At 39.3% G+C, this 26,441-nt stretch overlaps 1 protein-coding gene and 1 non-coding gene across 3 annotated transcripts; one reads left to right on the top strand and one right to left on the bottom strand.

The window, feature by feature from the left end:
• Window positions 1-664: 664 nt before the first annotated feature.
• Window positions 665-25,944, bottom strand: LOC118576427 (zinc finger protein 345-like). 2 transcript variants are annotated; one of them, XM_036176687.1, is made up of 5 exons: window positions 25,773-25,944; window positions 23,981-24,073; window positions 7,872-7,956; window positions 4,249-4,375; window positions 665-3,338 (listed from the first exon to the last, which is right to left on the bottom strand). In XM_036176687.1, the coding sequence occupies exons 3-5, from the start codon at window positions 7,899-7,901 to the stop codon at window positions 1,399-1,401; spliced, it is 2,097 nt and encodes a 698-aa protein (XP_036032580.1). In that variant the 5' UTR covers window positions 7,902-7,956; window positions 23,981-24,073; window positions 25,773-25,944; the 3' UTR covers window positions 665-1,398. The 2 variants fall into 2 exon arrangements, with proteins under 2 accessions (XP_036032580.1, XP_036032581.1); XM_036176688.1 differs by having other exon boundaries at window positions 7,872-7,953.
• LOC118576429 lies at window positions 21,091-21,197 on the top strand. The gene has a single exon (XR_004943942.1). It is a non-coding gene; the product is annotated as a U6 spliceosomal RNA (small nuclear RNA).
• Window positions 25,945-26,441: the final 497 nt, after the last annotated feature.

Below are 26,441 nucleotides of genomic sequence, written 5' to 3'. Positions count from 1 at the left end.
ATTTCCTTGAGTTTTTTTTTTTTTTTTTTTCCGTGCTGAATTTTCTGATATGTCTACAATATTAGCATTGTGTAAAGGATTTAACAAAAGGCCTTTGATTCATTTATTGAGGTTTATAGAATGGAATTTCTAAGGTACAACAGGACACAAGGATAGCACAAAGGTATTCAGTGTTTACCCATGGACAATAGTCTTCTGAGAAGTCAGTTTGACTGACTCATGGAGTCTAAACATGACTTCAGATTCATGCATGGACACAGTTCAGTTTGGATGATGTCTGTCAATAACACAGGTTTGTACCTGTATTTTCATTTGTCCCACTGCAGACCTCTCATTCTCTTCCTTGCATTCAAGGAAGAGAGTGACCTTCTTTCTTAGGCTCTCCAAGCCTCTATATTTTGTCTGTGTTGAGCCCTTTCAATGGGACAATGTACTACTATAGTAGTAAGCCTGGAGCAGTGAGCAAAACAGTCCTCCCTACTTTAGTTGACTAAAATGCTTTTTCTCTAACATTGATTTTCTGTACAAGTCTGGAGGAACAATTAATGAGTTCAACACGTGGTATGAGAGATTTTTGCTGGGGAGACACAACATTCATATGCACCCACCTAGTCAAAATGGGAACTGAAAACAGAACCAAGTATGCTTGCCACTGAAATCCATGTCGTTGAACCAATGGGCTTTATTGGGGTTACTTTCATATACATGGGACTGGAGTTGTTTGCAAAAGCAAAAGTTATGTAAAGACAGTTGCCATCATGAAAGTCCAAGTCAGCGTGAAATACAGCTTTTGAACACTGGATATCCACAGCATAGTACACACCTGCAGGTATACCTACATGTTAAAGAGCACTGTATCTTACTGGCTTAATTCATCAAAGCCTCTTGCTGCAAAACTAGTATAAGTTTCTTCCATAGGATTGAGCATAGTGAATCCTGGTAGTTTCAGGAACTTCTTGAAGCTTTTTTAAAATGGTTTATTTCTTGCCCTAATCAGCTACCCCACAGGATGGAATGCTTTAGTCTCCAGAAAACTGCTACACAACAGCACATTCTTTAGACTTCTTCATTTTGTCTTCATTATGAAGTATTTGAGGTTGAAAAAGTAAAATGTTTTAACAAAAATTTTCCTACAATGTCACAGTTCCAGAATTTTTCCTTATTATAAAGTGTTAATTTTTTTTTTTTTAAAGATTAGAGAATTACTTAAAGGCTTTCACAAGTTTCTCATGTTCATGATTTTCTACAGTGGAGCTTGCAGTGGTTCATAAGGACAGAGCCTGGGTAAAGCAAAGGCTTTATACATTATTTAATATGGAAACTTTGTCTCCAGTTTTCATTTTCTGATGTTTTCTTAGACCTGAGAGGTGAACAAAGACTTTGCTATATATACTGAATTTATAAGGTTCTCTCCTGTAAGAATTGTTTGATGAGTTCTAAACCTGGCTTCCTGGATAAAGAATTAGTCACATTCAATGCATTGGTAAGGTTTCTTCCAGTATGAATTTTCTCATGTTTTCTAAGAACTGAGCCAATGGAGAAGGATTTCTCACATCCACTACATTTGTAAGGTTTCTCTCCTGTATGAATTCTCTGATGAATTATAAGATTGCCTTTCTGGATAAAGCATTTGTCACATTCACTACAGTTATAAGGTTTCTCTCCTGTATGAATTTTCTGATGTATTCTAAGCTTGGCTTTCTGGATAAAGTATTTGTCACATTCACTACATTTGTAAGGTTTCTCTCCAGTATGAATTTTCTGATGTGTTCTAAGATATGACCCAGTGTTAAAGGATTTCCCACATTCACTACATTTGTAAGGTTTCTCCCCTGTATGAATTCTCTGATGTCTTCTAAGATTGGCTTTCTGGACAAAATATTTCTCACATTCACTGCATTTGTAAGGTTTCTCTCCAGTATGAATTTTCTGATGTCTTCTAAGACCTGAGCAAGTGGAAAAGGATTTCCCACATTCAGTACATTTGTAAGGTTTCTCTCCTGTATGGGTTTTCTGATGAGTTCTAAGATCAGCTTTCCAGATAAAGCATTTGTCACATTCACTGCATTTGTGAGGTTTCTCTCCAGTATGAATTTTCTGATGATTTCTAAGATCTGAGACAATGGTAAAGGATTTCCCACATTCACTACATTTGTAAGGTTTCTCTCCGGTATGAATTGTCTGATGTCTTCTAAGACCTGAGCCAACAGTAAAAGATTTCTCACATTCACTACATTTGTAAGGTTTGTCCCCTGTATGAACTGCCTGATGTGTTCTAAGGTTGACTTTCTGGATAAAGGATTTGTCACATTCATTGCACTTGTAAGGTTTTTCTCCAGTATGAATCCTTTGATGTAGTCTAAGAGATGTTCGAAAGGTAAAGGATTTCCCACATTCACTACATTTGTAAATTTTCTCTCCTGTATGAATTCTCTGGTGTTTTCTAAGACCCGAGGATGTAGAAAGGAATTTGCCACATTCATTACATTTGTAAAGTTTCTCTCCACTGTGGGTTCTGTAATGGTATTCAAGGTGGGACAATTTATAAAATGCCTTACTACATTGTTTACATTTATAAGGCCTCCCTCTTCCATGAATTTTCTCATGTTTTCTAAGACCTGAGCAACAGATAAAGGATTTTCTACAATTTTTACATTTGTAAGTCTCCTTTCCAGTTTGGATTCCGTAGCGTCTTTTAAAACCTGATGAATGATAAAAGCACTTGCCACATTCTGTACATTTATAGGTTTTCTTTCCATAATGGATGTTGTGATGTACTTTCTGGTGTGACAAATGCAGAAAGGACTTATTACACTCTATAAATTTATGGAGTTTCTCTCCAGAATGATTTCTCTGATGTCCACTGAGGATTGAATAGGTCCTGAAGCACTTTCCACATTTCCTGCATTGGTATGGTCTCTTTCCATTATGGATTTGTTTCAATGTGAGTTCATGTTGAAAGTCCAGAATTTCATCATATTCTGTATTTTTGTGTTCTTTCTTTCCAGTGTGGATTCTTTGATACTGGCTAATGGTAGAACACAAATTTAAACACTCCCCGTAATCTTTATACGTGTATTGTTCTTCTACAGTGTTCCCACTTTTATGTCTCTTTAGGTTTGATGACTCAATAGAGTTATACCTGTGGTTACCACTTCCAAAATTCTTGCAGTTTTCTGTAGTATCACTTGTGTTATAAGGAATACACTGGGGGGATTCATGAATCATTTTGTCAGACCATTTGTGAGACTTCTCTTGGACATACACATGCTGGTGGACAATATGCTTTGAGTCTTGATCCAAGACCTTCTCATATTTACCACATATGCAGTGGTTCTCTGGAAAATTAGCACAATTAGGAATAATAAGGATTGATGCTTGACTAAACAGATCCAATAACTGATGCATCCTTAAGTTCTCTAAGAAAAATAAATTAGCAATTCTTAGGAACAGAACACTCAGCAGAGGCCTTTTGTATTTCACTATCATTACATGGATGCTTGGAAGAACTGCCACTCTGACCTCCATCAAAGCACAAGGACCGATAACAGCCTTCTCATACTTACCTAATCTTCATATTTTGCAGAAGGCTGAATGAATGAGGAATGGAGCAATAATGTACTTTGAGAAAAGAGCTCTCTTAGCAATCATATAGAGAACGCTTCTCTTTTTCCTTGTTTGTATTTTTGAGAGAATCACACCAAGTCGCCTTCACTGCCTAGGAACGCACTGTGTAACACAGGCTGACGTGGAACTCACCAGATCCACTTGCTTCAGCCTCCCTAGAGTTAGGATTAAAAACAGGCTGTGCCAGGACTAAAGACCACATCTCAAAAAATAAAAAATAAAAAAATCAACAACAATATGCACACCACCAACAGCTCTTTCTCTATTTTAAAATCTCTTCATGTTTTGAAATCTAAAAGAGGTGACTAGCTTAATCCAAGAGTAAAAATCAAATTATCCAACAACTAGGTGCACTACAATGCATTTCCTTGCTTTGAATATCAATTTCTTTGATCTCCAAAGTTAGGATTAAAAATTAGTTAAGAGGGCTGGAGAGATCATACAGTATGTATGTAGCACTGGTTGTTCGTGAAGAGAGCACTGAAAATGTAAAGTTATGGTTATGATTATCAGAATTTCCCTTATTTCTGAAAGTCTCTAGACAGATCAGAGAGTTTACATACCACAAAGAAGGTAAATACAAATGGAGAGTCAGGAATTCTATAAGAAAAACATTCTTACCTACAAAAACTAGATTGCTGTAATTCTCCCACATTACGTCCATGTATAGAGCCCTTTGAGAAGAATCTAGACATTCCCACTCCTCCTGGGAGAAGACCACAGCCACATTCCTGAATGTCAACAGACCCTATAATGAAAAATTCCTCAATTACCATGTGCTGCTGGACAAAAATGCTTTCCTAAATAAAAGAGACCTAAAGAATTAAAGACATTTTCATGATACAGTTGAGGTGTGACATTATTCAAAGACAAAAGTTTTCTAACCATGTTGCAGAGATGGTTCAGAAGTTAAGAACACTGGTGGCTCTTCTGGAGGACCCAAGTTTGGTTCCCAGAACCCACACAGCACTACATGATAAATTATAACTCCAGTTCCATCAGATCTAATGCTGTCTTCTGAACTCTACAGGAAGTACACATATTACTTATGTAAATATTCAGGCAAATATATCCACACACAAAGTAAAAGTTAATTTTAATAAAAGATACATTCTAGAATATTCATAATCTATATTGCATTTTCTTTCTTTTATTAAGACATGTTTTATTCATTTGACATACCAACCACATATCCCCCTCTCTTTCCTCCTCCTGGACCCTAGCCTCCCCCGACCAATCTCTCTTCTGACAAGGTAAGGCCTCCCATGGAGAGTCAGCAGAGCCTGGTACATTCAGTTTAGGCAGGTCCAAGCCCCTCCCCCTGCATCAGGACTGTGCAAGGTGTCCCACCATAGGTAAAAGCCAGCTCAAGCACCAGGGACAGATCCTGACCCTACTGCCAGGGGTGCCCTTAAGGAGATCAAGTTACACAAGTGTCTGCCATATGCAGAGGTCCTAGTCCAGCCCCGTGGAGGCTCCACAGCTGTTGGTCTAAAGTTTATGAGTTCCCACTAGCTTGTTTGATTGTCTCTGTAGGTTTCCCCATCATGATCTTGATGTCCTTTGTTCACAGAATCCCTCTTCTCTATCTTCGACTGCACTCCCAGAGCTCGGCCTGGTGTTTGGCTGTAGATCTCTGCATCTGAGTCCATCAGTTACTGGATGAAGGCTCTATGATGACAGTTAGGCTATTTACCAATCTGATTACTGGGGTAAGACAGTTTAGGCACCCTCACCACTGTTGCTAGTAGTCTAAGCTGGGGTCATCCTTGTGGATTCCTGAGAACTTCCCTAGCACCCAGTTTCTCGCTATCCCTGTGATGTCTCCCTTTATCACAGTATCTCTTTCATTATCTCTATAAAAACAGGATGGCATAATGGACACACAATCAACAAACTCTGAGGGACTGTAAGATATACATTTGAGGTCTAGGTACAGGATGTACCTTTATGAAGGCTGTGTTGATATCAAATAGGATCATATTGCTTCATCATAGATGGAAAAGTTATGAGCAAAACTTCCAAATTCTACAACTGTTTATCTTGCTCAAATATGGGCACTGTATCAATCCCGTCTGAAGCTGGGCCTTGCTTGATTCTATTCTAATGTGTTCATTGAGATCTTGAGGCCTAGACACAAGGCCGCACTCTTTGTGGAACAAAGAGGTAAAATATGGATGAATTAAAAGAATATAAATTAATTAAAGCAGTGAGGGTAACATCAGTGCATATATCCAATATTCCAAACAACACATAGACCCAAATGATTTGTGAAGTTATTATAATGAGATTATTTTCACAACCATCAAGTAAACAGAAAAATCAGGATTAGGCAGCATTAATATAATCTACATTTTTCTAAAAGTCAACAAAATCAATACAGATGAATAAAAATTTCAGAAATTCCATAAGGTAGTTCACTACAGAATAGTTAGCAAAAGATGTGTAAATACATGTGTAAATACATGTCCTGTGTGACAATACATTCAGATGAAGTAGAAAGATTTTCTGTGATCAACATGATGATATTAAGTTATGTGAGAATGACTCTAACTCTCCATTAATTTTGAATATATTACTGCTCATGAGATTGTCTCAATTGAAATTTTGAATCTTGTAATTTCAACCCTTTTTTTGTTTGTATGTTTTTTGGTTTTGTTTTTGTTTTTTTGGAGACAGGGCTTCTCTTTCTATGCCTAGCTGTCTTGGAACTTGCCCTGTAGATGAGGCTGGCCTCAAACTCACAGATCTGTCTGCCTTTGCCTCCCAAGTGCTGGTATTAAAGACATGTGCCACCAACATTAGGCTTCAACTCGAATCTCTTCTTTTGTATTTGAACTCAATATTCTAAGATGATTTTAAATCTCATAGATAAGTATCATTTATGATTCTTTCTTCAAATTTGCAAAATAATAGAAGATATAAATTTACACACTGGCTCCATCATAAATATGCACCAGAAATGTAAACCTGAGGGGTGGAAAGGTGGCTAAGAGGTAAAGGGCACTTGCTTTTCCTGCAGAAAAATACAGTTTAATTATCTCTACACACACACGGCAGGTTACTACAGTACTTTACTCCCATACCAAGGGTTTGGTGTCAACCTCAGGGCTCTATAGGCATCAATGGAGGCATGAAGTGCACTTAAAAACATGCAAACAAACATGTTTTATAACTTACATACTTAATAAAGACTTTTTAAATGTAAGAAATAGAAACTTGTCCACTGCAATCTCTCTACAGAATGTATACCTATGTAATACATAGCTTCAGGGCAAGGAAACATACAGGGTTGGGGGAGCCTTCCTCTGCCCAATGAAGAGAGCAAAGTAATTAAGAAGAACATTCATTTATGGTTGAAAATCAATGGCTTATTCACAGAATTGAGTCAGTAACTCTAGAAAATTCTTACTAATATATTCCACATAATGCAATATGGAGGTCAGGACAGGACTGCTTACACCTTGCCTGAAAACTAAAACAAAAGACAAAGAGAAAATACTGATCTCTCTATCAAGAACTTCACACTGAGCATTATTTTGTTATCAGGAGAATGATATGAGAATCCTGAGACAGATAGATTTCAGGTGTCAACACATCCATCATCACTGTGTGATATCAGACAGCAAAGAAATAATCCACTGTACTGCAATCTGCAGCTCCTCTCAGAAACATCAGTTTTATGGGAAGAGCTAGCTGCATATTCCTTCCATCATCTGCACTCTATAGGGTGCTGAAATATTTACTACTAGGATTCAAGACTCTGAGTCTCTTCTATTTCTACTTTTTCATAAATAGCCCAGTGATGTAAACAAAAGTCCATGTGTTTCCATGACCACTTTCATAATATGGTTCTGGAAACCTTATCATCCCTGAAATGAAACCTATGTGGCACATGAAACCTTCCTTCCTCACTAAAAGCCCGAAGTCCATCCTCTGTAGGAACTGGGCATCAATATATTTGATCATCATTCACAATGGAATCTTTCAGAATTGCAGGTCTTAAATGCATGGAAGATATATGTCCTCACAATAATAATTACAGGCTGATAAAATAGAACAAGGCTGAGCTTTGTAGGTGAAAATATTTAAAGGTTTAATGTTAATTATCAGAGGGGGAAAAAAAAAGAAAAAAATGATAGGAAATAAACACTTTAGAGAGCTTTACCAGAAGCAGGGAATTATAAAGCTTGCATGGTTTTGATTAAAAAAAATTTCCAAAGAAATGTGGACATGACACTGACCTGGGGAACATTTATTGGAGAAGCATCCATTTTCCCTGTTGCTCTTCTCTGAGTTTCTGTCTTAGGAACAAAGACTGGAACTCTTCTTGACATTTCACATCAAGGTGTCAAAAATAAAAAGCTAAAATTAATACAACCCTGTTACAGACAATGCTAAACCATATAACAAAATCCCCAAATGAAAATGATGACAGAGGTATTGTCAACATTTCTATAGAGAGGAGAGCATGGGAAGACATATTTATAGTGATGAAAACAAAAACAAAAACAAAAACTAAACTATGAACATTATCATTGCACCCAGAAATGTAAGCTCTTAAAATTCTTGAAGAAGGAAGTGCATTTGAAGGAAGTTAGGAAATAACAAAGGTCATGCACTCAAGCAATATTAAAGATCATAATTGAATGTAAACTATACATATAAAAATCAGAGGGTTGGGATTTAGCTCAGTGGTAGAGCACTTGCCTAGCAAGCTCAAGGCCCTAAGTTCGGTCCTCAGCTCCAGTTTAAAAAAAAAAAAAAAAAAAAAAAAAGGAAAAACAATCAGAGAAATTATCCATGATAATACAGGGAATAAAGACATTTTACATAAAGAATGAAGAACAGAGGAGAGCTGGGGTGAGATACCATGCCCAACTCACAAAAACAACAAACCACTATTTTTAACTGGAGGAAAGGAAAATACTATCAGTAATTTTACCAAACAGAATTTTTTTGTTGTTGTTTTTTGAGACAGGGTTTTTCTGTGTAGCTTTGGAGCCTGTCCTGGAACTCACTCTGTAGCCCAGGCTGGCCTCGAACTCACAGAGATCTGCCTGCCTCTGCCTCCTGAGTGCTGGGATTAAAGGCGTGCGCCACCACCACCCGGCAGAATACTTTTTTTAAAAACGTCATTATCAGGAATAAAAGTCCTGTGAGATGAAAATCTCAAAGGTAATGGAAATATCTAAGACAAAATTCAACAAGATTCTGTGATGAACTCCTAAAGGAACTAGGAAGAAAGGAAACACAGCTGAACACAGTAAAGGGCGCATGAGCCACACAGAGGTGAATCATACAGTGCTGAGGTACAATGGACAGCGTTTGCAGGAAAGGAAGGAGAGGAAGATGATGTGTTCTCCAGTCCAATTTAATCCAGAGGCATAAGAGTGAGCTGGGGAAATCTGAATAAAACAAAAGATAAAAAGGAGATACAGGTAGGAAAGAAAGGCACCAAACTCCTCTTTAATGATGATAAAGTCACACATAAAACTCTTCACAGATGCCATGGGAAACTCTAAGACTTGACAAGTGTTTTAGTTATTACTGAAAAGTACAAAATTAACACACAACATGACTAGTTTCCTACAAATCTATGACAATTTGAGAAGTAAATAGAAATTTGATCCATTCAGGTTGCTGCAAAAATATCTAGGAATAAACCAAAATTATGATGACTTTACTTTTTTAAGGCACTCAGGAAAAAAAAAAATGAAAAATAAAAGTACACAAGGAAATGGACTGACACATACTCTGACTGACAAATGACTGGTATAAATGATTATATTACTAACAGACATCAGCAGAATTGATGCAAGTCCCAGCAGCAAAATACTGAGATTTTCCACAAAAGTAGATATGGATACAGTCACATGGTCACAGGAAAATCACAAATATCAAAGAGAGGAGTGCAAGTCTTAGAGAAGATAAAAGTTTTCTTTGAATATAAATTAGGGGTTCAAGAAACTCAGCCTCTTGCCCAATGGCTGGCAACCATAAGTGAGAGAGTGGAATTAACATGGGTTCTTCTCACTGTTTTTTTCAAGAATGCACTTTGTACAATTACTGAAATGTTTGTTAAGATACAGTAAAGCAAAATATTCAGAGCTAGGGCTCTGCAACTATGTATGCACAGTAACTAATGTAAAGAGAGCCCCTGAAAGGGGGAGATAAAATCCCTACCAATTATTGAAAATGAATGTATGAATAAATAAATAAATAATGTTTCTGCCTGACACATCTTGGTAGGGCTGGCCAAATGGATTGTATCCAGACCAGCTACGCTGAGTGGAACTCAAAGCCCTCCAGCTCCACCACCTTTTCCAGGGCTGCAGTCCAGCCTAGCTTAGAGCAAAGAAAGGCATCTCAGGCAATACATCAATTCCAAGGAACAGTGAGCGGGGCTCTACTGCTGCAGCATAAGCTAGCTTGGCTGCTCCAGAATTTAATTTTGTTTTTTGTCATTTGTTTTTCCCTCCCATCAGAAATAACTCAATTTAGATTGATCAATGGTCTCTTCATGGGGAGAAATTAAAACAGGCCCAATCTCTAGTATAGGAAGGAACAATTGTAACTAGGACATAGACCACTTAAGCCAATGCTAATTAAATTTCCTGAGGTATTGGTGATTTATTATATAGATGACATTCTCTTCTCTTATTCATCTAATAAACACTTAAATGAGTGCTTGACTTTCAAGGTCAATAAACTAAAAGAGAAAAATTTTAAATTTGGTGTCATGTCAATTGAGTATATATATTTTTTTAAGGTTTATTATTTTTTAGGTATATAGTGTTCTGCCTTTAGGCCAGAAGAGGGCATCATATCTTATTATGGATGGTTGAGAGCCACCATGTGGTTGCTGGGAATTGAACTCAGGACCTCTGGAAGAGCAACCAGTGCTCTTAACTGCTGAGTCATTTCTCTAGCCCATTTGAGTACCCTCTTATCTGCCTATCACTACTGAGGACTTAGCTCTGCTCTTGAAGTTACCTGCTGGAGACTCCTGGGACAATTCTAGAAGGAGTGTAACACCTGAAGCAGAGAGGATGATTAGCTTATTAAAGCTGAAAGCTGAAGCAGTAACTCCGAATTAATCCCTTACTTCCTTATCAACTACTTATCCTTCCTTTGTCTTCATCTCCTGCTGGAATTATACATCAACAAGGTAATGGTATTACAGAAATTCAGTTATGTCATAATTTTATGCAATAATCTATAACTCCTTATTTACAAGAACTTATAGACTTAATAATGAATCCACAGAAATCAGTGTGCTACTAAATAAAATTTAGGTTGATTATTTATTTGTTCTACACCGATAACTGGTGGGTTGCATTAGTATGTTACTTGGGTTCAATAGACAATCATTAACCAAAAGATCCCCTACTAATATTTTTGAAGATATCCTATGAGTATTGCCTAACATTACATTAAAAAAAAAAAAACAAAAAAACAAGTCTTATAGAGATTGGTCTGAACTTGCTACATTCAATCAAATTTTATTAGATGTTTCCCAACAATTAAATATTTTAACTGATTCTGTGGTTTATTTAAGTTTGAATGACAGTTTCTTGGGGGGGGGGGGGACTAAGGAAGAATCAGAGTCATCCAGTCATGTTGGGTAGCTATAAAACCCAGTTTGCACATCCTCACCCAAAATGGCTATCCTGAAGGAAGACTGAGGCTAACATTCACTGACCTCATATATACATTAGAACATGAAGGACAGAGAAGCACCTGGAGTGGAAACCAACCTAAATTGAGAGAAAAGGAATTCTGCAGAAGGACTGTGACTGCAGAAAGGGTAGAACTGAAGGAAACATTTGGAAGGAGGTTCTTAAGGAAGGAAAGTAAGCAGAAGGTTGGAACCGATGGGAGCTGAGTAGCTTGGAGACAAAAATGGAAAAAAGAGGTTAGTGCACTACTTCAGCTAATGTTCTTTGCCTTCAAAATAACAGGTAAAGAACACCTGTGGTAACCTACCCTGCTCCCATCTCCTGTGGAGCCCACAGATCTTCCCCTTTTAACCTTACTCCCCACATTTGTTGCTTTATCGCAGACTCCAAAACCAGCAGGCACCCCCTGCTAACCAGAAATCCAGATAGATTGCCTACAGATCCTATCTTCCCCCTCTGTTCCTCAGATCCGATACTCCTGTCTCTCTCACCCCTAGCTCCTCAACAGAACACCTGCTGTAGCTTCTCCCTTCCCCCTCTGCCCACATCACCCATGGATCCCACAGACTTTCGGCTCCGAACTTCCTTTCCACACTTGTTGCTATAACCCAGCCTCCAACCAGACACTCCCTGCTAAACTACCGACCACACCTGCCAAGAAAGTAGGTGGACCGCCTATAGATCTTCCCCTCTCCTTCCATTCCCCTAGATCCAACCCAGGAGTCTCATCCCCAGTGCTATAGCAGGACGTCTGTAGTGACCCATCTTCACTGTCTCCCTTCATTACCAGCAGATGAAACAAGTATATCAGTACTGAACACTGTTCTCTCTCTTGTGAACCCCCTCAGGACCATAGCATAGCCACACTCCTCGGCATCAGCTCCCAATACCAGAAACACATTTTACATTAAACCCCAAATGGCCATCTCTTTTCACCAAATGATTCTTCCGGTAGAGGGACTGGGTTGCATCCAATTGAGTTGTTGGCCATGGGGGGCCCATGGAAAATCCCCAAACTGAGGCTTTTGCTATGACAATGAGTTGTGCTCGGCAAACTGACAGTGGGCCACACTGCTGAGGACAACACACACGCAACTCATTTTGAACACAGAGAATTGGAGTGGAGCCCATCTGGAGCCTTCACTCCTTCATCCTAGTTATCTTTGGTGCAAGAAGGTACTAGGCAGGCTACCAAAAGAGAAACAAACACCAACTCAACCACGAAATCTTTGACCTACAATCTGTCCTGCCTGCAAGATATACTAGGGAAATGATGGCACAGAACTAGTGGGAGTAGTCAACACTGTCTGATTTGACTTAAGGCCCACTCCATGAGATGGAACCCTTACCCAACATTGTAGAGGTGACTAAGATCCAGAGAAAATAGCCCAGAGAACAAGGGTGAAAAAAATCAAACACTGTTGGTTAAAATAAAAACAAAAACAAACAAACAACCCCCCCAAAAACAATAAATGACTCTTGAGATACCCTGCTATATTCATAGATCAGTGCCTTATTCAACCATCATCAGAGAGGCTTCCTGCAGCAGATCGGAACAAATAAAAAAAAGAGCCACAGCCAGACATCACACACACACACACACACACACACACACACACACACACACACACACACACACTTTGTAACACACAGTCCTAAATGAGACGTCCCCATCCTCAGAGCTAAGGGAACCATGCAGAAGAGTGTAAGAACCAGAGGGGACAGAGGACACTGGGAGAACAAGGCCCTCTGAATCAAATGAGCAAGGCCCATATGAACTCACAGAGACTGAAGAAGCAAACACAGGGCCTACAGGGTTCTGCACCAGCTCTTCTGTGTATATATTATAGCTTTCAGCTTAGTACTTTTATAGACTCCTGAGGGTGTGAACAAGTGGGTCTCTGATTCTTGTGTCTGCTCTTGGGGCTCTTTTCCTTCTGTTGGGTTTCTTTCTCCAGCATCGATGTGACTGTTTTTGTTTTATGTTTCTATATTTTATTTTGTCATGTTTGGTTGTTATCTCCTAGAAGCCTGCTCTTTTCTAATGAGAGACAGAACAAGAGTGGATCTGGAGAGGAGGGGAGGTGGTGAGGGACTGGGAAAAATAGAGGGAGGGGAAACTGTAATAAATATATATTGCATGAGAAAATAATTCAATAAATGGGAAACAATAAATACAAGGTAAGTAAGGAATAAAATAATACATCCAGTCCTATTAAAGCATGACAGTGACACTGAAGTGCCAGCACCTGTCTCCAGAGAACAAAGCAGGAAAATCCTGCCTATGGGAAAACAAGGAACAACTGTGGCCACTGTTGGTAAAAAGCTACTCCAAAGGGTTGTTGCAACCAATGAGTTGTCTTTATGGAGACTACAAATAGCTTCTCTGCTGTTGCCTGGTCAAATTATGCATCAATGCAATGCTCAGAAGATTAGCAAAATAAAAAATAATTCATCCTTTTCATCAAAAATGGAGATTTTTCTCATTGAAGGCGCTGAGAGCCCAAATACCACCCAAATTCCTTTGTATTTATTATTACTAAAACTTCACTTTTTAAAATTTTTATTTTTGTGCCACATAACAAATATTCAAAAATAACAATGTAGACATGCTTGGGATAGACTTAGAAATAAAAACAGAAATAAATTAAAATCAAGAAAGTTTTTTAAAGGCTGGAGAGATGGCTCAGGGGTTAATAGCACTGGCTGCTCTTCCGATGGACCTGGGTTCAATTCCCAGGCAGCTCACAGCTATCTGTAACTCCAGTTCCAGGTGATCTGGCACTATCACAGACATACATGCAGACAAAACATCAATGCACATAAAATAATAATAAATTAATTGATTACTTTAAATAAGACAGGTAAAAAATGTTTCTTCTGGGTAATGTGGTAGCCAAGAAACACAAACACAAATTGCATGTTTCTCAAATTGCTTCAAAGACAGAAGTGGTTAAACCAGAAATGCAATTTTAAAAATTAGATTATTTTGAAGGTTTTACCTAATTTTTTTTGACAGCCTGAGAATCTGCTATATCAGACTGTCTACAAAATGTAGTAAAAACTGGAGCTTTCCAGAAAGTTCTTCTTGAAAGAAACTGTTATTCTTTGAAATTGTACATTCTTTGCTTCATTTACAGTATCAGCTAAATATGTACTTTCATACTTTAATGGGAAAACCCAACTGTTTTCTCCTCAATTTTTTTTCTGTGAACATTTCTCAGGTACTTCTGAATACCCATTTACCTAGTAGGAGTCTTCTTAAGTTCAAAATTAACTTGCCCTAAAATTTAAAGATAACGAATCTTAAATTAATGATGAAGCCTTAGGTCTAATTTTGTTTTGTTTTTTGAGAAAGAGTTTATCTGTGTAGCCCTGGCTGTTCTGGAACTTGCTTTTTAGACCAGGCTGGCCTTGAACTCACAGAGATCTACCTTCCTTTGCCACCTACATGATGGGATTAAAGGTGTGTGCCACTAGGTTAATGCGGTGGTATGAATGTAATTGGCCCCCAGAATTTCATAAGGAATGGCATTAATAAGATGTATAGCTTTGCTGGAGTGGGTATAGCCTTGTTGGAGGAAGTGTGTCTCTGTGTTGAGGTTTCCTATGATCAGGATACCACCCAATGTGAAAGTAGACTTCCTGTTACCATGCTGCCTGACTCTCAGCTATTTTTCCAGCACCATGTCTGCCTGCATGCTGCCATACTCTCCACCATGATAATGGACTTTACATCTGAACAATTACAAGTTTTCATTTATAAGAGTTGCTGTGGTCATGGTGTATTTTCATGGCAATACATACCCTAATTAAGACAGTTAATGACCACTATTACTGTAGTATGTTTTGTTTATTTTTAGTTTCATGCATGCCCTTGGTCTGACAAATGATCAGACTCTGGCAAGGGAGGTAACAAAGGCTCATGAGAGCCTATCCTCTATTAACAGCACTATTTTCCATGGTATAAAGACACAATTATAGAGCATTCTAATGCATGATTAGTAATGCATGGACATCAGCTTGACATCTGGAACTACAGCTGTTTGTGTCTGGGACCTTCTCTGCTATCATATATGTAGAGATCTTTGCTCAGAGTGCATAATGTCTCTCCATAACTAGTCAGTTACAGACACATCCCCAGGCCTGGGATGTGGCCCTAGTGACTCCAGGAACATACCATTGCGATACATCTGGAATCTGACTTTGTAAAAGAGTCTTTTATACATTTCCTTTTTAGGACTCTCATCACAATTAAATACTAATATTGACCCTGCCTATGCTAGCAAAAGTGATTTGAGGAATTTTAATATTAATCATGTTACTAAATCCATTACTATCCACAGGGTCAAGCTATTGTGGAATGACAACATCAAATATTTAACTGGAAAAATTTACAAAATAAAAAGATGGTATTGTTTACACTCATCTAAATCCTTACATACTATTTAGCTATGCTAACTTTAAATTAAAAATTCACTTTAAAGGATAAGGCTTTTTATGCTGCCCCAAAACATTTTTCCCTAAAGGAGACATAGACGAATGTACATCTGTGGTTGTTTGAATGAAAATGGTCCCCGTAGGCTTATAGGGAGTGACATCATTTGAAAGGAATAGCTTTGGTGGAGTAGGTGTGGCCTTGTTGGAGGAAGTGTGTCACTGGGGGTGTGCTTTGAGGTTTCAGAAACTCAGGCCAGGCCCAGTGGCACTCTCTCTTCCTGCTGCATGCTCATCCAGATGTCTGCCTGTGTGCTACCATTCTTCCTACCATGATGCTAATGGACGTTTTCCTTTATAAGAGTTGCCATGGTCATGGTCTCTTCACAGCAACAGAACACGGACTACAATAATATGTTAAATGAAAAGATCTACAAACTAATCAATAGAAAGGACCAATTGTTCTAACACTGAAGTGAGGTTAACTTATGTCTTTCAGAAAACAAAGTCCCTGGTGGCTCCTGACCTAGTACATCTGACCAGGATATCCAGAGGCCACTAGATGAATGAGACATCTGAAGGCAGATGACAAATCCATCAAGAGGAGACATCCCAAGAGGGAAAGTAAGCTGAGACATCAGTACTTTAACTCATCAAGCTGAGACTTTGGAGAAACAAAAGGACACAAATGTTTTTTGGTTTTGTTTTGGTTTTGTTGTTTGTTTGTTTGGTTGGTTTTTGTTTGTTTGTTTGTTTTTGTTTTTGTTTTGGTCAGGGATGATGAAAGACACACCTGTGACAGAAAACAGTATGATACTGTTTTATCCATTCTGCTCAGTAAATCTTTGCAATCAATCAGTAGAATCAAGAAAGCTCTCCCTGAAAATTGTAATGGTTTCTTACATCCATTGGATCCTGTAATGGTTACAGCAATTAGCGGTTTTTTTATTGCCTAACCCAAGAATTGTTACTGGAATACAAAGAGAAGTCTCAAAAGTGGCCTGTTTGATTAGGAAAACTGCTAGTATTGTGGCAAAAATTTTAGCAGAAATTAGTCTACAGATTGGTGCACTAAGGATCACAGTTTTACAAATAAGAGCTACTTCAGATTATTTGTTGCCAACAATTCCCCAGCATGTTTTCCTTTACTATGTGAGATTTTTATCACACTATTGATGGTCATTTTAATGATTTACATAAAGAGACAGACAAAATCTCTCAAGTGACCTTTGAATGGCCATTCTGGTTACAATGGCTTTTCCCTTTCCTCTGTTAGCTATTCTTTTAATTCTCTTATGCTTGCTGGTATTTAATTGCACTAGCCAGAGAGGCATTGTGTTCAACCTTGGCATCTATTCAGTATTGAAAGTGAAAAATCAGTAGCCCTCTTGAGAGATGCTCCCTCCCCCTCCTCCTCTAAAGGAATGACCAACAGTTTTAGAACTGACCAGAAGTTGAACTCATGGGAAGATAAGACTGGAACAATAAATCTATATATCCTGTACTTGGCAAAACAAGATATGGGGAGTAATGGACTCAACTGACCAGAAGTTGAACTCATGGGAGAAGAAGACTGGAACAATAAATCTGAATGTATATATCTTGGGTTCAGCAAAAGCAGGACAGAGGGAGTAAAAGCTTATGTCTCTCTAGATACCCTGAATCCCATTAGCCATTAGGAACCTTGTGCTTATCGTTCAGCCAGTAACTTCAAAAAACTACCTCACTCCTAGATCTCCTCATCCAATCCTGAGATATGTTTCCCTCTTCGAGGAAACCTTTCCTATCTAAACCCCTTAAAGAGAGTGCTCAGGGCCAACCCTCTTTTCACCTGCTGTAACATGATGTTGGGGAAGGTCCCTGCCTAGGCTGGAATAAACAAAACCTTCTGTTTTTGCATCAGAAGTTGGCTCCTTGGTGGTCTTGTTGGGGGGCCCATGCACGGGCATAACAGTATCTTTTCTTAAAACAAATTAGAAGAGATAAGATGTTGAGATCACTAGGGAAACCAAGAATACTAATCACACAAGGTTGTCTCCTCAAAGAAGGAAATGAATACTTGTTTTCCACTAAGAAGGTTGGTTGTACATGTTCTTAATGACCTGGTGACCTTTGTTATCTATGGACACAGCCCTCACCCAAATACCACAGAATATTCATTCCAGAGTGCCCCTCCCTAGACCTTTCTCTTTAGCTTTGTTTCTCAGTCAATAGAAGCTATCCTCACAGGAGATGTCACACATATTTTACAGCCTATGCTATAGGCCTCTATGCTATCTGAATGATCTTGATGACCAACAGCATGCTAGGTTCCTCCCTAGACCCTTAAACTAATATATGTAGAACATCTCTAGAATGCATCTTCCTTAAAAAAAAAAAAATGGCATGTACTTTGAGTTGGTTTTGATGTAATTATGCTTCCTTCTGCACCACAGACTATATTACACCAGGAAAGGTTTTCCTAAACTGTACTGTATTTAAATATATTCATAATAAACTGCAAGATGTCATACTCCTTAGAAGTTTGAGCCAGTATCAACTACTTTGGGTTGAATCGAATTTTCCTTCTTGCCTCTTGTGATGTATTTCCCTGACAGCTGTGATGCATGCAGGGACTCCCACACACAACCTCTGAGCCATCTCTCTGGTGCTCAGGCAGTTCTTAATACACTCAAGTTAACAATCACTATGTACTGTGACAACTCTGAGATCCTTCAGTCACTGGCTGCCACCATTTTCCTCTGTGGAAATCAACTTTATACTTCCAAAAGAAAGCAGAAATGTGAGACATGTATCTATTCTCTTGGCTTATGTAACCATATATTATATCTTATGTTAATCCTGTGTCACAAAGTTAGCCTTAATTCTGCATTTCTGAGTAATGTTTTTTTAGTTTACACAATTACGGTGCCTCTATACAGATATAGACATAGATATATAGATACAGATAGTGGCACTATAATATATGAATGTATGTGTAAATGGATATATGTATATGTGTGTGTAAGTATACTATATATATATATATATATATATATATATATATATATATATATATAATCTCCTATAATTCTCTTAATAATTAATGGACATTTCCATGATTTCTTACTTTAAGGTAAGCACGGGACAGCCAATGCCACTTTTCATTAACAAATTCTCAACTGACCACATCCAGTCACGGGGCAAATGCATTCTATGTTTCTTTCCCACAATTCCAGAGGAACTGTTCTACAGTTTTTCATTATATGTTCCACTTTCATAAATGATCAAATGCAAACAATAGTCAAGAGAATTCAAAGATCAAAATAAGTAAAAGAATACAAATAAATCTCTAGAAACCAACTACAGATTTAAATTTAAATTTGAATTCCTTGAGGTATTTAAAAGATACTCAGTGAGCTAAGGAAGAAGAATAACAAGGAAATGAGATCCGGAAATTCTCAGTATAAAAGGAGAGTTTAAGCAATGCAAAGACAACAGACTGTAGTTCTGAAATCTACAATAGGAGGAAACAGGAGGGAAGGAAATCCTCATCGCTGAGGAAGGAAAGAGACATCACTCAACAACTCCACTACTCCTACCCAGCAGAAACCAGAGGACACATGGAGAATTTGTTACCTTTGAACTAACAACAGAGGGAGGACTTGGTGAGCAGCAATAAAAAGTGAGGTGCCCTCTCTCAACAGAAGGTACTTCTAGGAGAAGGTTCATGGAAGTCACATCAGCAACATGGACTTCAACAGCAATGTAGAGACAAAAGTGAAATGTAGCAAGAACAAAAGCCCCAATGAAGAGCACCACATGCAGCCAACTCTCCTCAGAGAGCACCATGCACAACCTTCAGGACCTCAGCAGACCAAATACAAACCCCAGCACTGGAGTGTGGCAGTGAGAATGTCACTCAGTGTGTTTGGTTTCAGCACATTTCACATATGGACAGCATGACAGAGTTTGTTGTATGTGATTTAGGACATAATTAACATGCAGCTCTTAATCTCAAGTTCTGTTTGGCAATTGTGAACTATTTAGAGTGGGAACATGTCCTTTCCACATCATACATGACTGATTAGTGCAGGTTTGAGGTCTGGGGCCTGTCATTACACTACAGAATAAGAAGACTTTGGTTTTGATGCAGTTCACTTTCCTTCCATAGTAGACTTCTCTGTAGACGGGATGCTGGTTGACAGCATTATCCTGTATTACAAATTCTTCCACAATTAGAGAGGATCCTCTCAAAAGTTAACTGCTGTGTTCCTAACTACATCATCAATAGGATAACTCTTCTGTTGCCGCATTACAGTGGGCACAGAATGTTCTCCAGCTCTGGGCTCCATGAACACAAACAACTTTATTTATCACCCATAAGGATCAGTCCTAACTCTTTCAACGCTGACATGAGGTGTCAGCTACCACATCACATATGCAAGTTCCACACTTACTCTCACACTAGTGGTGATACCTCCAAGTCATCTCTTGTACTGTTATCCTGAATCCTTATGCAATACCTCCAGATGATTCACTGTTCCTTTTTCTTTAAGGTTTATTTTATTATTTTAATTTTATGTGTATAAGTGTCTTTGCCTGCACATAGGTAGGTCTCTGTACCTTGTAATATGCAGTGCCTGCAGTGGCCAGAAGAGGGCAACAGATCCTCTGGAACCTGAGGTACAGGAGTGTGTTAAGTCTCCATGCAGGAAAAGGGAACTGAACCTGGAAACATTCAGGGCAGCAATGTTCTTAACTGCTGAACCACCTCTCTAGCCCCTTGTTTACTGTTTGGTGATTAGCTACCATGGAGACTTAAATTAAGGAACAATGAGACAGAGCTCATGGAGCACTGAGGACACTTTCTTATATTGTCAGGGTGAGTACAAGCGCGTAAAAGACAGTCACACAGAAATGGATGACAAAGACACTTCAGAAGTATTGGCAGCAAGAGGGGCTGGTTATGAAAGACATTTGTCTATAAGTATGTGACTGAGGGCTTATAAGAACAAGTCAACCTGAAATACTAGATGAAAGATATTAGAAAGCTTATATAGAAATTAATGAAATACGGACTCAAAGACAAGGCCATGAGTCAAAGGAATAGTCGTGTTTCTGTGAAGAGACAAAAGGACTGACAAGCGTTTCTCTCCCTATCCAAACTAAAAGAGCGAATCCTCAAGTACTAGGGCTAGAGCTGAAAAGAGGACACTGCAGTGTACGCCGGTGACGTCGGTGTTACCTATGGAGTGCTGTGGAAAGTCGTAAGCTAATAAATCAGAATTGAAGGAGAAAAGGATGAGTTCCTAGAAACAAGTGAACAAGTCAATCAACTTTCTGTCTTAAAACTAGAGCAGGTGTGCTCACTTCTGCAGCACAGAGACTGAAATTGGAACAATACAGAGAAGATTAGCATGGCCCCTGTGCAAGGATGACACGCAGATTCGTGAAGCGTTCCATATTAAAAAAACAAACAAACAAAAAAAACAAAAACAAAAACAAAAAACTAGAGCAGGCAGCATTATATGAGTGCTGAGACAGAAGCAGGAAGAGTTTCCTCTAACAGTGTCTGAGAACAGGACAGATTTAACACAGAACTCTCTTTTCCTTCAGTCAAACCTCATTCATATCCATGTCAAAAGGAGAATATTGCACAAAACACAAAGAAAAGGAACTCTAGAAGTCATCATAAAAAGCTGGCTTTAACTTGATACCCAAAGCAGGTGAGCCCGAACAAATATATGCAAAGAAAAATCAGGATTGACACAGACACAGAGATTATCTCTAAATTACATGGAAACAGAATGCAAGCTGATTTAATGTGAAGGACACAATACTTTCAACATCTACAAACTAATCGACGTAAGACACCACATATGTAGATTCAGGGAGAGAACAAACATGACCTTGTAAATAGATCCATGAAAGGCCTATGGCAAAATATCACATTTGCTCAGTAAAAGAGCTCTGAAGAGTGTGAGAACAGGAGGAAGATGCCTCAGCATAATAAAGACAATGAGACAAACCTAAACCTAACACTGCCAAAGGAGGACAACCGGAATCATTCCTCTGTAATCAGGACAAAGTGTCATCTCCCTTCATACTAACTCAGTACAATGCATCACTGGGTACACAGTTTAAGAAGGACAAAGAAAAATTTAAAGGAGAAAATATGAGAAAGTCAAGAAGCAAATGAAATGGACCTGCTACAGAGAACACAGAACTCTGCAATCCAAAGGCTATAAAATACTCATGAGAAAGCTCAGATCTGATAGCCCTCTTACTAAACTGGATAATCCACATACAACATCTCTTGGTTTCTGTACATACCAACAATAAATTGCTGAGAAGTCAGCAGACCACTCACAGTATCTAAAAATATCTTGGACTCCCTGGTGGTAGCATTCTTAGTGTCAAAAACTGCTGTGCAGGCCTGGGCAGGGGGCAGGGTTCTTAACGTACATGCCCAGATTTGAAGCCTGTATGATATAATTCCAATCTGCCAGGCAAGGCATGACTATTGTTGTCATAGCGGCAAGACTATTTTGTGGGTAAGACAAGGTTTCTGGTTCAAACTGAGGTCAGCTCCGTAGAAGGAAATACATCGACGGGAACTTGGCTAAAAGCCAACTATGGGAAATGTCATAGGCCTTAGGAGGAAAACCAGTACTCACATTTTGCCACATGTACAAATACTTAAACTGCCTTTACAAAGCCATAGCCTGGTGCTGCTTTCAGCCTGGGTCAAAGAAACTTGTTTTCAATGGGCAGCAGTTATTTCAGACATAATCGAACACTGAATCACTACTGGCATGCTATCATTCAAACATGTGAAGGAATACGAAAAGAGGTTTGCTTTCTGACAAGTTTCTACATAATTTCTACCAAGATTGGACAGGCACTGTTTTTATATAAATAGAGAAAAATCTCCCTAAAATTTATAAAATTTTGAGAAACCACAAAGAGTTCAAAAATCATGAGACAGGATCCAACCCAGAGGTGATTTCAAAACACGTTAAAATTGTAGCAATGTAAACCATTGAGTGTTGACATGAAGGCAGACGACAGGGTAAATCAATGGGGAGACAATGCAGACAGAGTTTACTACACTGATAGTAAGATATTAAGAGAGATATTAACCATCGTGGCTTGATGTGGCTTGATATGTTTGTGAGTCCCCTGGCAATGGGATCAGGACTTAGCTTTTTAGAGCCCATTTCTTATGGTGCGGTGACTTACTCAGCCTTAATGCAAGGGAGGAGCAGCTAGGTCTGGCCCTAACTTGATTTGCCAGTCTGTGTTGACTACTCAAGGGAGGCCTTAACCCCTATGAGGAGGGGATGAGGAGGAGAGAGAGAGTTGGGAGAGAGGGAGAGAAAGGGAGAGTGGAAATGGGTTAGTATGTAAAAGGAAAGAATTTTTTTAAAATATAATAAAAATACATTAACCAAATCCTTTCAAAATCCTGTTGGCACTATTTTAGAAGTGGAGAAATTAACCTTGAAAGATATAGAACCTGAAGGAATTGTTCCAATGAAACACTATATTAAAATTAATGAAAACCATTTAATGTTGGTATGAAGACCCAACCAGTAATGTGCATAAGAGATAGTATTTTTCACATGCAAAGTCAGATAAAATTGTATTTGCCTCTGAGTATTAATTCTTACATAGAGAGTCTTCTATATGCCTACAATAGGACAATCCTGAGATTGTTTTGAGTAGAATTCTCTAGAATCATTTCTAATGAAACAGAGTGTGGCAAAACAAATTTCATGTCCTGTTTCTACTGTCACTGGAGCCCATCTCTGTTGTGGGAATCTAGCAGTCACTGTATCTAGGGCAAACAGTAGAATGAACAGTTGTTTTCTAGATGTACTTTGACTTTGACGAAATCACCATGGAAAACAGTGACTGTTTTCTGTGATCTATAGAGTTGTTTTTCCGAAGCAGCTTTACAGCCTTTGCATGACTTTGGTCACAAGACTATCCTGGCACACCTGGATCTCTTGAATTATTGGGTACTGCAAACAATAACACTAAGGACAGGGGTGTGATGTTTTCCTTCAGAACACATACAGATTTGATCAGGGCTATGGTATGAGGAACTTGTTTTTTCCAAAGAACAACTTTTGTGTAACAATCAAAAAGGGCCTAAAACTCACCTTGGAGTGACCTTTCCTCCACTGACCTGAACAACACTGAACACCCGACACCTCCCCACCCCTTCCTCAGTCCCTCTAACATACCTGGGTCCTTTGCTACTGTCTCCTCTCCCTTCACCATCCAGGGCTCTTGTTCTGATTCAGAGGTGAGCAGGATCTGACTGAGCAATGTGAGACCTGCAGATGGGAAAGACATTCTTCAGAAAGCACCTGGAACTTTTCATGGGACAAAAAATGAAAGATGTGTAACACCTGCCAATTAGATAAACATGAAGTAGAAAGAATATATCAGGAAAAATGTTGGTCTTTCTCTGAGGATTTCACTTTACTCTGTGAGATGTGAGACTCATTCACACAACAGCTCACACACATGCAGAGTAGTTTTTTTCAGGAACCATGAAGAGAAGCTAAAGAGACTGCAAGAAAACCATTCTCACCCTCAGAATCCAGACTGCTGCACTTCTCCAACAGGAGATCTGTGCACAAAGCCCTGTGAGCAGTATCTAGGCATTCCCACACCTCCTACAAGAAGTCCCCAGTCACTGCACTGAATGTCAACAAACCGTGAAATTAAAATTTAAAAAAAAAGTTTGGCCACATGCATATGGGCAGAATGCTTTTCTTGAGCCAAGGAGACATTTTTTTCTGATCTAGGTGAATGATTGTAATTATTCAAACAGTGCTTTTTAATTTTGTTTTCATTTATAGTGAGTTTTCCAACTATAAAAATAGTGTGAACTGATATCCTCTCACAGCATGCATACTGCACTTGTCTGGACCTAAGAGGTAACATTAAGAACTTAGTAGGTAAAGACATATTTCTGAACGCTGCATTTACATCATAGAACACATACATCTCGAATGGAAAATTAATAGGGAATAAAAGTTTGCTTAGTAAAAGTTCACAACCATAACTGTGGCACTTGATAAAGTATTGTTATGAGTAGCCTAAGAGAGATTAGCACTCAAACAGTTTATAGCCAACTCAAAGTCTTTATTCCAGCCAGCAGAGACTACACTCAAGTGTTCAGGGTCCTAGGCAAAGCTCCAAGTATCCAGAACATGGAATATTTAAGGGCAGAGACCTCGGTCCAAGAGTCTTGCTTGGCAGTTGCAGGGGAAGATTTTAACAGAAGCAAGCAGTTTTTAACAGAAGCTAAGAGAGGATGTTAGCCTGCCAGAGGAGGGGTTCCCCGCACACACAGGCAGTTAAGATAAAAGGTTAGCTGGGGGAGGTTCTCCACAAAAAAGCAGTTTTAACAAAGGCGAAGTAAGACAGATTAGCTAGGACATCCTGACCTTTGTTTTCTAGAGTAGAGTTGGGTAGTTTTCCATGGGATTCTCCGTCAAGGCAATCAGACTCTAGTTAACCCTGGAAAGGGCCTCAGCAAGAATACAAGATGGAGGAACCTGTGCACTGTCTTGTCCTGTCACGGTCTATTTTCTGATTCAATCAAATCTGCGCTGGTTCCTCATGTGGCTACTATCTACAAAGCTCTTTGGGTGCCTAGTCCCAGGGGCACAGGCTACTCTCTTGAATAGGAACGTGGTAGAAGAGGCGAGTTAGAAAGCACGGATGAAATTAAATTCCAGAAGCTTTGTAACCGCTGCAATAATAGCAAATAGCACTGTGTTTGCTGACAGCATACAATGTGAACGCTTTATCTACCAGGTTATTTTATGAAAATACTCTGGCAACCATAAAATAAATGAAAAGGAAAATCACTATATAAGCTTCAGTATATAGGACCTGAAACTTCCCGACAATGGTACAATATCCCTGAAAGAATTGTGAGAGCAGCGTTCTTAGGAGCAGCCTCCGCGAGCACACCCCTGGTCCTTCCCTCCCGCGTCCCAGCCCCGCAGCTCCTCTGACCTGGGAGGTTCCAGGGCCGCCGGGCTGCGGTTCCCGCCACTGCGCTGTGACTGTGACTTTCCCAGGACACTGAACGTGGCACCTGTGGCTACCGGGAGTTCTCACGTCCTCCTAGGGAAGCCAGAGTCCTCCGCCCCGGATTCTGGACTACGGGGTTCCCCGAGTTCCCACAGTGAATGGTGGATTTTCCTGTCACTCTTGCCTAACTCCTTAGAGCTCATCCCTGGCCCCGCCCACTACAACTAGGATCTGGTCACGTGGCTCTTCCAAACCGGCTCAGGTCTGACGTTTTCCCTTTCTTAGTTTTCCTAGTACATCCAGCTTTTTTCTTTTCTTCATCATCCCTCTGCGTGCAGTGAGTCCCCACCTCCCCGCCCCGAGCCCCGCCCCGTCCACTGGGTCTCAGGCTGCCTTCCACACAGCTCCAGCTGTCAGCTGCCCTGGACCCGCTCTGCACAGCCTCCCCACATGCTTGCTGCCAGCCTGGACCAGAACTGCATCTAGGAGGACGCTGCACCTGGTATCTGACCCCCACGCTGGGTTCTGACCTCTTTAGATACCAGTTATCCCGCCTAAGTGCTCATCTTGGAATACCAGCTTTCAGTGTTAAAAACGCACTGCGAAAGACAACGAACTCCCTAAATTTTGATTTGTTTTTGTTCCAACTGA

Source organism: Onychomys torridus, unplaced genomic scaffold, assembly GCF_903995425.1.
Source record: "Onychomys torridus unplaced genomic scaffold, mOncTor1.1, whole genome shotgun sequence".
Lineage (NCBI taxonomy): Eukaryota > Metazoa > Chordata > Mammalia > Rodentia > Cricetidae > Onychomys > Onychomys torridus.
The sequence above is the reverse complement of the archived record's forward strand: the minus strand, read 5'-3'. Positions and strand labels throughout refer to the sequence as shown.